A 14753-nucleotide genomic window follows, 5' to 3' on the forward strand; every position below is an offset into this window, starting at 1 on the left:
TAATATTAGAAAAAAAAAGGACGATTTTGTCAAATTAAATTATCAATCCATAGTTCAAGGTTCGTTAAATTTATGTCTTATAAATAAAATCAACTCAACTCTGTATGCATCACTCCAATTGAATTGAAACGCTTCTTTAAAAAAATGTTCCTTTTATAGCTATTTATTATTTATCAATCATACTATATATCTTTCTTTTTATTAAGTGTTTTATGATAAATAAATCAAAGATGAAATGTGACAATATTGTTGATTTTCTATTCTATTACTTAATAAATATATATATATATATTTAATTTTATATTCATTTATTATTAAATATAAATAAGCATGATGGGGGGGCTAAAAGAGTCTTAGTAAATTCCTTGTTTCCTTTTTCTTAAAATTAGATATATGCATAAATAACTTTTCTTTAAAGAGCCATGGTCCAATTCATACATAAGATTCATTAATTCTTTATTACTTTATTGTTTACTTTTAACTATAATAAGGACATCTTTTATTACATTTTATTCTATCTATATGTATATATTTATTATTTACTTTATTATTGTTATCGTCTTATATCATTCAAGGCACTCAAACCAGCTGCCTTCAAATTTTATTAAAATTTCTAAAACTTTTTTTTTTCCATATATTTTTAGGTCTATTAATGCAATTAAAAATGGTTGCTGAATTTTGTGACAATGACACTGATATTTTAAATTTTCTTTTACTAAAATTATCCAGGCTGGATCCTGACATTGGTTCCACTTATAACTTTCCAATATCAAATAAAGATAGTGAATGTTTTATTTTTGAAGATTTTATAATGCGCTGTCTTAATTCTGTGTGAGTTTTACCATCTTTTTTTTTTTAACCTATTTTTTATTAAAAAAATTATTTTTTTCTTTAGTGATCCAAGTTTTTTTGACAATAAACTTCTATATGATGCCAGTAGGTTCTATTTAAAAGATCTAAAATCCATTCCTAAGGATCAACAAATAGAAATTCATACACATAAATTTTTACAAATTTGGGCACATGTTACAGAATATTATGAAGATAAATTAAAAAGAGATTTAACAAAGATGGCTGATTGTTGTATAAATGTATCAAAACTTTTTGATAACAAAGATTACAATGAAATGGTTAAAGTACTTTTTATAATATTAAATTTAGCTGTTCAAAGTTCAAGTAATTTTTCTTTTCTAACCAAAGATATACCACTTAGTCATGAGGATGTATTTCAAAAATGGCTTCAATGTCTCTTTGCAATGCCTAAATTTGAAAATTTACAGGAAGATGGAAATGATCAAATGAATGGTAATACCTTTAAAGTTAAACCAATTGATTTGGAATCTGATACTCAAAGAATAAAAAGACATTACAATTATATTGAGAAACAATGTTATAGCTTGTCAAAAAGTAATATGGAACTTGAAAATAAATTTAAAGAATTGTATGCTATTAAAGATGAGAATAAAAAGTTAAGTGAAATGAATTCTGATCTTACTCGTCAATGTGATTGGGAAAAAAGGAAAAGGATAGAAGCTGAAAAAAATTATAAAGCTATTATTGATGAGTCTGAGGATGATTCACAAAAAATTAAAAAACTTGAGAATGAGGTTAAATTACTACAAGGAAAGGTTATGGAAAAAGATGTTGAGTTGGAAAATTATAAAAATACCATTGCTGATTTACGTTTTGAAATTTGCCATTATAAAAAAATTTGTGATGAAAGTATAACTGATGGTGCTGTTAATTCAAGTAATTTAAATGATAGTAAAACTCAATTATCAGGAGGTGAGAGACTTTCTGATAGTGTCTTGAAAGGTGTATCATCATTATTAGCTAATAAAGAAAATGAACAACCACATTCATCTATGATAAATGCATTTCAATCACCAACAACAATCAGGCAAAAAGATGCTATAAATTTTATAACAAATGTAACGGAGGAACAATCAAAATTGGAAGATGATTTACAAAGATCTAACAGTAGAATTAATGAATATGAAATAAGAGTAGGAAATTTGAAACGTGATTTAGCATTAAGAGATAAAGAAATGGCTCGGTCACAAGATTTAATTGTAAATCTTGAGAAACAATTAGAAGAGATAACATTAGAAAAGGATAGATTAGTTAATGGAAAAAATCAACTAGAAGAGGAACACAAAAAGTGCGAAGATATTAAAATAAAATTAGAAAAGGAGAAGAATAAATTATGTAAAAAATTAGAGAAAGCTCTACATGAAAAAGAACAAATACCTACAAAATTAAATGAATTAAATGAAACATTAAATGAAATAGCAACAAAAGTTAAGAGTGAAAGTATAATATATGAGGAACCTGATGCTTCAACAGGAAGACTTGTAACGCAAAATAATTTTATCTTGAAAACTTTAATTACCATTCTATTCATTCTCATATTCTTCCCGATTACTCTTGTATATACGTGCAGATTATATAACTTGCCATTGTTTGAAGTATTCACATCTGGAGCATACTTCTCTTCTTCTAGATTTAGATAATTTTTTTTTTTATTAATATTAATTGTTTTCCTCCATACAATTTGATTTTATTATTTTTTATTTTACAACTAACAATTACTATTATTATTATTATACCTAAATTAAAATAGAAATTATAATAGATATAGATAAATATAACAAAAGAATATTTCTTACTGATCTACCAAGTGACCAAATATTGCCATAATTTAAATATGTATATAAATAAAGTGATGCTTTTTTTTTGATAAATTTAATAAAATAACATTCAAATTTTTTTTTCTTCTTATTTTTTAAAATGATAATTGTTTATTTATCAATGTAACTGTATCTCACATTTCAATGTCGTTTACTTTTAAAAATATAAAAATTAATAGAATGTAATGATACATTAAAATGTCAATTGTAAATCATTTTCTTTTATTTCAGAAAAATATCAATTTTATAGAACAGAAAAAAAAAGTAAAAAAAATAAAATAAAATGGAAACTAGTGATGATGATTGTATTATTTTGGATGTGATTGATAATACAAAGGACTTTAAATTAAACAAAAGTTGTCAAGAGAAAATGGAAATATATTCATCTGATATCATGACAAGTACAAAAATCAATCCAAATGACATGGTAATGGAAAAGAGAAATAATCATTTAAATTATATAAATAACATAGAAAATGTTAATATTTCATCTAACAATAAAAGTAAGGGGATTCATCTGATTGTCAGTAATGATGTAGAAAAGATGGATACATATGAGAAACAAGTTTTAAAAAAAGTACCTTCAAAAAGAAGAATTAAAGATATTACTAGTGATGATAATAATGGTGATGGTGAAACAGAAGCACAAAAAAAGAAAAGACTTCGTTTGGAGGCTAAGGAGGCACAAAAAATGGAGAAAGAAATTAATAAAATTAAAAGAGAAATTTCTGCATCAATAAATACTAAAGCTGAACAGTATTTGTATTGTCGTGTTAGTAATAAAATTAATGAAATGATTCCTGAATTTAAAGAAAATATTGAAACATTTTTTGAGGGACGGCAAATAAAAGATCAATTAGAATTTGAAAATTTACCTTCTAGTATTATTACATGGAAACGTAAAAGTGTTGATGCTTTAGTTGAAAATAATACTGTTCAACGTGTAGAACTATTTGATACAGAAAATGTTTTTTTATCTGTTATTTTGGGAGAAGAATTTAAAAATTTATATACTAAAAAAGAATTAATTAATTTTATTACTAATATAAAGAAACAATTTTGTGGTGAGGTACATGGAGTTGTGATTGTTTATGATAAACATTCTATTAGCAAACCATCATTATATAATTTATGTTTAGAAATTTATGAAAAAACAGGAATACATTTAAAATTTATAAAAAAAATTGAAAAATTAGTTTTGACTGTAGGTCAACATCATCGAGCAATTGCAAAAAAACCTTTAAGTTTAGAAAAAAATGTTGAAGGTATGATGATATATAGTGGTGAAAAAGGTGTTAAAGATGGTCCTGATGTTCATAAAGATTGGTGGTATAAAATGTTATCTGCAATTCATCGTATTAGTGAAGATCAAAAAAGGGCAATTTTGGAACATTATCCTAATCCATTTGATTTAATACTTCTTCTCAATGAAATTGGTTCATTTGCTGGTGTTAAAAGAATCTCAAATATTCAATGTGAGAATGGCAGAAAAATTGGTCCAATATTTGCTCAAAAATTGGTACAAACCTTAACTAGTATTACAGGAGATGAAATTATTGAATGTTAAAATAATAATACTTAACAATTATAAAAATTCAATGATAAATAAATAAGTGTTTTCGTTGTGTCGTTAACAATATGTCGTTTATATAAAAAAATTTTTTTTGACGTTTTAACATTAGTTAAAATAATTAATTTTTAATATAAAAAAATTGATAAAGAATTTTAATAACAAAATTATTTATTTAACAAAGTATAAATATTATTATGTATTGGATGAAAAAAAATATTTCTATTTTTTTTTCGTTCTTTGATTGTTAAATATATTTAGAATCAAAATGTTCCATTAAATCTTATGAATTTAATTTATAATTCATGTGAACAAAAATAAATGAAGTAATAGTAACAACATAAATATGTATACATTTAATATTCTTACAGTTAAATGAACATCAACTTGGTATTTATTTAAAAGATATAATTAAGATATATGAAAATAATACTGAAATTTTACATGACTTCTAATACCATCTATAAGATGATGGTTTATAGGCTTATCTTAGTATTTGATTATTATATAGATGTTTATCAAAATTGATCCTTTCAATTAAAGACATATCTATTTTCTGAAATATTGTCACAATATACATATGTAAGATATGACTTCTTATTCTTATTATTAACTAACATTTCTATTGTTAAAATATCTAAATTTCTTTTAATTTCTTTTAATTAACTATTATTTATTAATAATAATCAATATGTATTTTAATATCCCTTTTTGAAATAAATTCAAATAGATACTTAACAGGTTGTAAAAAAGTTTCCAAAACATCAATATAAATTATGTTGTTTTTTTCTCATCATATTTTGAAATTTTAATATTAATAATTTTATAAATTCTCATCTTATAAAACATTATTTCTTGGCTAATGTTAGTGGTATATAATTAATATATGTATAGTTACTTAATAATTCGCATCTTTTAAAATTTCATTTATATTTTAAAATACAAAAAATGACCTAAAAATTTAATACATTTTTAATAATCTTATTTTTTCAAATTAACATATTTAAGTAAATGAAATATTATCAACTTTAAAGCTATGATTACAGTATATCTAAAAAATAATTTTTTTTTTAAAAAGTTTCAAAAATTTTTGACATTGTCAACAATTGTTTATTAACAATTTATCACGAGTAATCTTAAGAATCTATATAGGAAATTTGAGAGATTAAACTTGTTAAAAAGTAATAAATCTTGTTGAATTCAATTTAGTTATAATGAAATAGTAATCCGTTTTTATGAATCTCCATTATTTGCTTACTCTATTTTTTAATAAAATTATCAAACGCAACTTTTTTAAACATAATTTAAGTTGTAAATTAGGTAAAACATTAACATTGTTTTTTATCTAGTGATTTCATAACTTTTAGTTTCTTTTTATTTCCAGTTTTCTATTCCATTCTTAGTAATTAATGTGTTTTCTAGTTATTTGCAAATATTTTTCATCAACCCCTCTCTTTGTCAATCTGCTTTGAATTCTTAACATTCTTCTACACAAAAAATCCTTACTTTGTCAATATTTTAGAGTACAATATTTCATTATTCTTATTTATTAGAAATAAAGTAATTGATAATTAAATGTATGCTTTTATATTGAGAAAATTTAAAAAGATACTTTATTATTAAAAATAATAATTATCTATTTTAAGGGCAACAAATGCCCTTTTTTTTCAATGATAAAAAATATAAGAAGACTAAAAATTCATTTAATGAATTAAATATCTATTGAAACCATAAAATTTAAATTTAATAAAAGAGAAAACAAACTTAAATATTGTTTTTATAAAAAACATATTTTATTATTTGTAAAAATTAATGAATAGTATTTGTTGTACAAAAAAAAAGTAACTATTGAAAAAATTTGTAGTTTTAGTAAAGGTAAATTGAAAAAATAAACTTACGAAAATTATCTTTAAATATTTGTATTTACAAAAAAAAAATCAAAATAGCAGATAATTTTTTTAATTTAAACATGAACTAATTACTCAACATAAAATCTCTACATTTGTCTTTTTAATAAAAACCTTCAAAGATACATTTCACAAAATAAAATTGGTAGGGTGCCTATGTTTTTTAGATGAAAGTTTAAAGAAATTTTATAAAATTTTTCATTTTTCAAATTTTTAATTTAATATTTTTATAATTTGAGTAGTTTTTTTTATCTTTTAATTTATTAATATTTGTTTTTTCCCTTTCTTACAAAATATTAAGTTTAATTTATGATCATCACTATTTTGTATTATTTTTAATACCTTTATTGTGTTATCATTCTATCAATAACTTTTTGTAAGCTTAACATAATATAGATTTAATTTATTTAATGTTAATTTTTAAAACTTTTTATGATTAGTTTATTTTTTTTGTTTATCATTCTTATTAAATATATTATCTCAATTTAAGATATATTTTTTTTTAGTTTTTAGAAAAACTTTTTAAGCCTGAAAAGGTAAAAACAATTTTTTTTTGCATATCTAAAAACGGCTTCATCAATTGAAAACATTTCATCGACTAATAGTAGTATTAGTCGACGACCTACAAATAGGGAAGAAGAAGAATTAGAAGGGATACGGAGACTGACAGTAAAAATGCCGAATATTAAAGTTTTTGGGGGCAGTTCTCATAAAGGGCTTACTCAAAAAATATGTTCAAAATTACAATTGGATGTTTCAAAAGCTTCTTTAAAAAAATTTGCCAACAAAGTAAGATTTTGATATTATGCCCACATCAGAAAATGGTGAAATGTATATTTTTAGGAAACAAATGTTGAAATTGGAGAATCTGTTAGAGGAGAGGATGTTTATATTATTCAATCTGGATCAGGTGAAGTTAATGATAATATAATGGAATTATTAATTATGATTAATGCTTGTAAAATTGCATCATCATGTAGAGTTGCTGCAGTCATACCATGTTTTCCATATGCTAGACAAGATAAAAAAGACAAATCTAGAGCTCCAATATCAGCTAAACTTATTGCTAATATGCTTAGTGTTTCTGGAGCTGATCATATTATAACAATGGATTTGCATGCTTCACAAATTCAAGGTTTTTTTGATATTCCTGTAGATAATTTGTATGCTGAACCAGCCTTACTTGAATATATACGTTTGAACATTCCTAATTGGCAGGAAGCTGTTGTTGTTTCACCAGATGCAGGTGGTGCTAAGCGTGTTACCTCAATTGCTGATAAACTTAATATTGACTTTGCTTTAATTCATAAAGAAAGAAAAAGAGCAAATGAAGTTGAAAAGATGACATTGGTAGGAAATGTAGAAGGTAAAACTGCCATATTGGTTGATGATATGGCTGATACCTGTGGTACTATTTGTTTAGCTGCTGATAAACTAGTTGAGGCAGGTGCTAATAAAGTTTATGCCATTTGTGTTCATGGAGTATTTTCTGGACCTGCTTTACAAAGATTAAATAATTCCAAATTTGAAGCAATTGTTGTTACAAATACCATACCACAAGAAGAAAATATGAAATTATGTCCAAAGATTCAATGTATTGATATTTCAGGAATCTTAGCTGAAGCTATTAGAAGAACACACAATGGAGAATCTGTATCTTACCTATTTTCACATGTACCAATGTAAATGACCTTAATTTTAACTAATGTATGGGCAATATTTAAGCCAATAAGAAATTCTTCCTCTTTTTTTTATTTAAATAAGTTTTTTAAATAAAAATTTCACTACTACATATATATGATTCCAAGAACAAAAAAAAATAGTAGTTTTTTTTTTTTAAATAAATTATATATGAGTGAAGTTTTACACATAAATAAAAAATGAACAAAATATTTTTAGGTATTAAAAACAATAAAGCCTTGTGAATATGTATAAGATTAATTTACAAAATAAAAAAAAATAATTTATCTGAAATTTTACTGTAGTAGTAAAAGTTTGAAAAAAATTACATATTGTAAAAACTTAACAAACGTTTCTTAAAATGTATGTTATTGAAATTTAAAACAACAGAATTGTAGGAAAAACTTTCAAGAATTTTATATTAAATTTTGATAAAAAAATTTTATCTTTATAAGTTGTTATGATAATAATAAAAACAAATAATAATATGAATATTAAAAAATATATTTAAAAAATTTCAAGATCGTAGTAATTTTTATAAACAAATTAATAACTTTTTTTAGAATTAAGTTATTAACAAGAGGCTTTTACTAAATAAAAAAAGATATTTTGGAGCACCTTTTACTAATAAATGAAATGAAATATAACTTTTTAAACTTTTTTCAATCATTTAAAATTGATTAAAAAAATACACAATATAACCTAAAACATTTATTAAAAATAGAAAGAATAAAAACTTAATTTTAAAGTGCTTTTGAGAGATGTACTTATGGTTATTTTTATATGAAAAAAAATAATTTTAAAGTTTTATAGTTAACAAAAAAAGTAGCAGTATACCCATATAAAGCAGTAGTTATTTCAACAATGAAAATATAGTGTAATATACAAAATTACTTCGCTGTTTATTATAATAACTACTTGTGAATATTTATTGAAATACAAATTATAATATTTGTAATTTTATAGTGTAATATATTAATTTTTTTTTATCAAATGTAAAAAAATTGGTTTTAATAAATCAATTTAACTAATAAGTTGTTCAATAATTATCAATAAAGGAGAAGAATAAAAATAAGCTTTATTTTGTTATTTTAATTTATACTTCTTTTTTTTATTTTTAAATATCATTAATCTTAAAGTTAGTCTCTGTTCCATCTTCAAATACAGCCCATGGATCAGAACCACTGAATTCGAGGCAAAATTTGTAGTCAACAGCATTATCATCACCAGCATAAAATAATTTTCTAAGTTTACTTTTTGAATATTGACAATTTTCATGAAGTCTCCAACCTAATTCACCAAGTCTTAATTTTTCATAAATAGTTTTTCTTGTTTTAATATACTCCTCTTGTGCCGTTAAAACTTTATCTTTTTTGCCATTTTCTTTTAATTTCTGTTCATTGTCTTTTTGTTCTTTTTCACTCTCCTCATTATCATTATCATTTTTTTTTAATGATTTTTTATTACTACTAATTTTTTCTTGATCTATAGCCATTTTAATGAAACAAAAAAAAAATTTACTCGTTTATTTAACATTAAATAGTTTATTTTTAAATGACTAATTTTTGAATAATGGTTTCTATGATATATTACAAATTTTAGAGAGAGGCTGTACAATCCAATAAAGTATATGTAAATAATAGATAAATAAATATAAAAAAAAAATAAAAAACCATGTTGAAAAGATTATTTTTTTTTTTAATATTTAACTTTAACTAGAGATGCCATTTATCATAAATAGGTTTTAATTTCTTTTTAACGTATATCCTCGAGTTGCACTGATTTACTAAATATCTATGTAATATATATACATTATATATATATTTGTTAATGATCAAATGATCAAATGATAAACTACTATCCTATTATTATAACATTATTCAAGATATTGAGTTATATTAACTCATCTTTTTACACTTTTATTAAATTTATTGAAACATACAAATATATATTATACATTTATTTAATTTATTATTTAGCTTATTTTAAAAAAAAAGAGATATATTTTCATGATAATTTTTAAATAAAAATTTTTTAGAATAGTTTTAGGTAAAATAAGTTGATGTAAGTAAAACAGAATATTTTCTTCCTTTTACTATAACAGTATATATATATATGTATATATATATATATATATATATTTCATAGTGATAATATTATATATTTTTTACTAATATTCTCTATGTAATAATTTTTTTTTCTTACTATAAAGAATGGAAAATGAAACAGATGTCATATCTTCATCATCATCAACATCATCAGTAACGCCAAATGAAAAATGTGTTCATTTTCCAAGAATACGGAAATTATTAAAAAGATTTACCATTAAAAAGCATCAAAATGTTATTGATAGTATAAATATTAATTTTAAAAATACAGTAAGTTTTAAATAATGTTTAAATAGTTATAAAAAAAAAAAAGTTTTTTTTTTTATTCTCAAAGGATGTTAGTATCAATTATCTTTAAAAGATTAATATCTTTCTAGAGAGTTAAATTGTTATATAAAGTCAATAGTATAACTAAAATTTAATTTTATACCATTTGAAAATATTTGATAGATAATAAAATTATAATTTTATAGTATTAGTTTTGTATATAACATTTTTCTTATTCTCTTTTTTTTTATATTTTTATACTTAGTACTTATTTAACTATAATTTTTTTTATAAGTTTTAACATAAATCCTTTTTAAGATGATGATTTTTTAAATGTTAAATTGTCAAAAACAAATGTATTTAAAATTTATGATAATTTAAAAAAAAAAAGTCTTTCGTTATATATTTATTTTAAAAAGTATATTAATATAAAAAATAGGAAGAAAAATTATAAAGAGATAAGTTTTGTATATACTTTATATTTTATTAAAAATAATTTGAAGCCATACTAACATGAATATTCAATGTTTATTTTGAGAAATTGTTTCACAAAATGACATATTAATATTATATAAATGACATCACGAATATGTATATATATTTATTCCTCACTATTTAATATATTTTTGTAACACACTCCATTTATTTATATTTACCTTTTTCCATTTTTAGTGATCCAACTGATTTTTATTGAATGAGCTTTTAATATTTTAAAATGTTTCAAATAATATTAATATATAAAATAATTGTCCTCTTTTTTCCTCAATAAATGACAGTCGTTTAAAAGTGTTATGAAAAACAATTTATATATTTTTGTTATCTCTTAAATTTGTCAAATACTTCAATGCTAGTAAAGATAATAAGCTCAGTGTAGCATAAATTATATCTAACTTTCTAACATTTTTCTTTATCATTCACCATATATTTTTCACTTATTATTGAAGGTCATCTTTCATACCTATCATGTATGTATATAAATATATTACAAGAAAAATAACATTCTATGACTTTAATATCTTTATCTTAACAAATTGTAGTATTTAATTCTAGCTAATTTACCAAATATGGAAGATAGTTAAAATAAAATACAACTATTTTATATACAAATTTTTATTATATGTATATATATATATGTATATCTTAATATCAATAATAAATTTTTGCAACAATTCTTTATATTTAACAATATTTGTAATCTTAAATATACACTTTTCACTATTTATAACAATCTTCTATAAGTAACATTGTTAAATAATAACAAAAAAATTTTTACAATTTTCTCATATTTATTTCATTTTTATATTATAATATTTTTATGTTACATTAATTATATGTTACAATTTAATTGTTATAATTACATAATAATTTTATATTATTAAATATAAAAAAAAATAAGCTTAAAAAATATTTATATATATATGTATATGTATATATATTTAGTTTCTTTTTGAAACAGGAAATGTATTTTAATATCTTTTTTTGGAAGCTTTTTAAAATTGTCTATGTTGAACAGTTATAAATGTTTTCAGGATAAAAAAAAATATATATATGTAAAATAAACGAAGTATATATAAAGATATTTATTATCCTTTTCTATTTTTAATATTTTATTTATAATAAATTTTTTCTAATTTTTTTAAAATAAAAAAAAAAGACGTCATTTAGAAAATAAATAGACAAAAAAAAAGGAAAAAAAAAATTTTTTTTTTCTTTTTCTAATGTATATTTTTCTACTTTATCATTTTAGCAAACCTTGCGCATATCTAGTCTATGATGTAAAAGTGTATCAAAAGCAGATAGAAGTTCACCATCTTCAATATATGTTATTTATATAACAATCATTCTTTTATCATTTTTCATGATACCAAATTTTTTTTTTTTTTTCTACACCCCGTATACCTTTGTCTAATGTATTCATTAAATATTCAAATGATTATTGTATACCATCAATAAATACCTATATTTGTATACTTTAGAGAAATAAATTTTCAAATACATTTTATAATTTATTTTGTAATTTCACATTAATGTTATTTATAAATTTATTATTAATTTTATCCAACTATATTTATTTTAAAAATGTTAAAAGAATTATTTTTATGCAATCTCTTATTAGTTTCTCTTTATCATCTTTATTAATGTTAAATTAAAAAAAAAAAAAAAAAAAAAAACAAAGATATACAAAATCAATTATTAACATTTAAAATACTTTTTTTTAATTACTTTCCTTTCATTGAAGTATGTAACATAATTTAAAAATATCATTGTTGTTATTACCAATCTTTTTTAGTTACACCATATTTATTATTGTACTGAAATAATAATATTTGCAAACAGCTACCAATCTTTTTCAATTTAAATTTTTTTTTTTTTTATTAAAAACATAATATTTTGAAAGATGTAGATTATAATTAAAATTGAGCTATAAAACATTTGATATGTAATTTTATGTATATATATATATATGCGCAGGAAATAAAAAATAATTTTATCTATTAGAAAAATTGCTTATTTTTTTTTTTTATAATCTTTCATAAAAAAAAATATAAATCTTACTTAATATTATGTATCATAAAAAAATTTTTTTTTTTTTATCTTTGAAAAATTAATAAAAATAAATTCATATTTAGATGAATATAAAAATAAATATATATATTTATATATATATTTTGAATTTAATTGAAAATAATTAAATAGTATTTGTCTTAGGTATGAATAATTTATTTGTTTTGTTTACATTATTATGTATCGACAAAAAGTATAAGATGATAAGGTATGGATGTTAGGGAGATTATATAAAATTAAAAGATTTTCATGTACTTGTATTTATGTTTTTTAAAGAAGTATCTGTGAAATCTACACATTCATTCATTTTAACAATGTAAATATACTTTTTTTTTATTAATAATTTTTATTTTAATTAGTTGAATTATAAATATCTATTGACTAGTAAATATCTTCCTCAATATATTATTAGACAAAATAAATTATTTTTCATAATTCATTTAGCTATCTATTCTATCATATTCTTTTATTATTTATTTTAAAACTAAGAACCTTTCAGTTATATAAAGCAATTATAAACAGAAGCTTTCTTTATTTTATTATCATTTTTAGTTTTTAAAACTATAAATGTATAATATTTATCAAACATATATGTATATAAACATATATATATATATATATATATAGACATTTTTATTTCACACTATATATATAATAATATTACTCACCTTTATTATAAAAACTTTCTATTTTTTTTTTTTTTTGATAAAAAATTTTTCTTAATTTAGTTCAATTTATTATATTTATATAATATTTTATTCATGTTCTAAATATAATATATATATTTTTGTTGTTGATTTATATAGACATTTACAAATTTATTTCATACTATTTTCCTCTTTATTTTCTAAATTCTACTTTTATATAATATATTTATATAAATACTTTTTTTTTTCGGCTTTATGATAATGGATATCACTAATTTTTATGAATACTCTTTCAATTTAATTAACCACGAAAAAAGGAATATTCTCTAGAGATTTTTCAGAAACAAATTTTACATAGACTCTTTACTTTCTACTATTTATTTGAAAATTATTAATTTTATATTATGCTACAACATTCTAAATCTTTGAGAACTATTAGAGCTAGAACAGAAGAATTTTGTGATAAAGCTAAAAAAAAATTTAGTTTTTCTTTTAAAAATGATCGTGATGGAAAGAAAAATTCTAGTACTTCATCTACAAAATCATCCTTTAATAAAGGAAATAAAGATGTTTGTTAAAAATATTATTTTTTTATAAATATTTTAATTTTTTTTTATCATATATATATAATTTTATTTTTTAGAAAAATACAATATTTGTTGTAATAGAAAATTATAAAGCTTTGTCACAAAGTCATATTTCTGTTAGTAAAGGACAAAAAGTTATTGTAAGTTGATAATATTAAATTATTTATTGTAACCTTAATATATTATTAGCTTTTGGGCAATTCATCGCCAAATGATGAAAATGTAAATGTTGCTTTATTACCATCTGAAAATTTTCTATCTCCATCAAATGATACTGGTATTCAAGGAATAATTCCTATGAGAATTTTAGCATGTAGTGAAAATGAAAATAAAGGTTAGTTTAATAAAAAAAAAAAAAAATTAAATCATATAAACATTTTACATCAAGTGATAAAAAAATATATTTACTATTGTTATGTTTTTTTAATAATCAACAAAATAAAAAATATTTTATCTATAAAAATTTCATATTATTTTATGAATATTTATATCTTTAAATAATTAAAAATTGTTTATGTATCATTTTATTATACAGATATATATATATATGTATATATTTTATTCAGAAATTTTTATAGTCTTTTTTTTTTTGCTACCTTATTTGGCAATCATAAAAAAATAGAGTAAATAAAAATATATTTAAAATATAATTAAATAATTTCTTTTAGTAATAAAGTGTACCTTACCTACAAAATGTATTATTTTTTCATTTCAAACTTGGCATATTAAAGA

At 20.5% G+C, this 14753-nt stretch overlaps 5 protein-coding genes across 5 annotated transcripts; 4 read left to right on the plus strand and 1 right to left on the minus strand.

Moving 5' to 3' along the window:
• Window positions 1-652: 652 nt before the first annotated feature.
• On the plus strand, window positions 653-2513 carry SRAE_2000079000 (Hypothetical protein; the record flags this gene model as incomplete). The annotated part of the gene is made up of 2 exons (XM_024651665.1): window positions 653-831; window positions 896-2513. 2 exons carry the CDS (start codon window positions 653-655, stop codon window positions 2511-2513), a joined length of 1797 nt encoding a protein of 598 aa, XP_024505320.1.
• Window positions 2514-2973: 460 nt separating this feature from the next.
• On the plus strand, window positions 2974-4257 carry SRAE_2000079100 (Hypothetical protein; the record flags this gene model as incomplete). The annotated part of the gene is made up of 1 exon (XM_024651666.1): window positions 2974-4257. The coding sequence occupies one exon, from the start codon at window positions 2974-2976 to the stop codon at window positions 4255-4257; it is 1284 nt and encodes a 427-aa protein (XP_024505321.1).
• Window positions 4258-6842: 2585 nt separating this feature from the next.
• On the plus strand, window positions 6843-7853 carry SRAE_2000079200 (Ribose-phosphate pyrophosphokinase 2; the record flags this gene model as incomplete). The annotated part of the gene is made up of 2 exons (XM_024651667.1): window positions 6843-6956; window positions 7011-7853. 2 exons carry the CDS (start codon window positions 6843-6845, stop codon window positions 7851-7853), a joined length of 957 nt encoding a protein of 318 aa, XP_024505322.1.
• A 1111-nt stretch (window positions 7854-8964) lies between these two features.
• Window positions 8965-9342, minus strand: SRAE_2000079300 (Hypothetical protein; the record flags this gene model as incomplete). The annotated part of the gene is made up of 1 exon (XM_024651668.1): window positions 8965-9342. One exon carries the CDS (start codon window positions 9340-9342, stop codon window positions 8965-8967), a length of 378 nt encoding a protein of 125 aa, XP_024505323.1.
• Window positions 9343-10060: 718 nt separating this feature from the next.
• Window positions 10061-14360, plus strand: SRAE_2000079400 (SH3 domain-containing protein; the record flags this gene model as incomplete). Its single annotated transcript, XM_024651669.1, has 3 exons — window positions 10061-10225; window positions 14078-14161; window positions 14211-14360. The coding sequence occupies 3 exons, from the start codon at window positions 10061-10063 to the stop codon at window positions 14358-14360; spliced, it is 399 nt and encodes a 132-aa protein (XP_024505324.1).
• Window positions 14361-14753: the final 393 nt, after the last annotated feature.

This window comes from Strongyloides ratti (genome assembly GCF_001040885.1).
Source record: "Strongyloides ratti genome assembly S_ratti_ED321, chromosome : 2".
Lineage (NCBI taxonomy): Eukaryota > Metazoa > Nematoda > Chromadorea > Rhabditida > Strongyloididae > Strongyloides > Strongyloides ratti.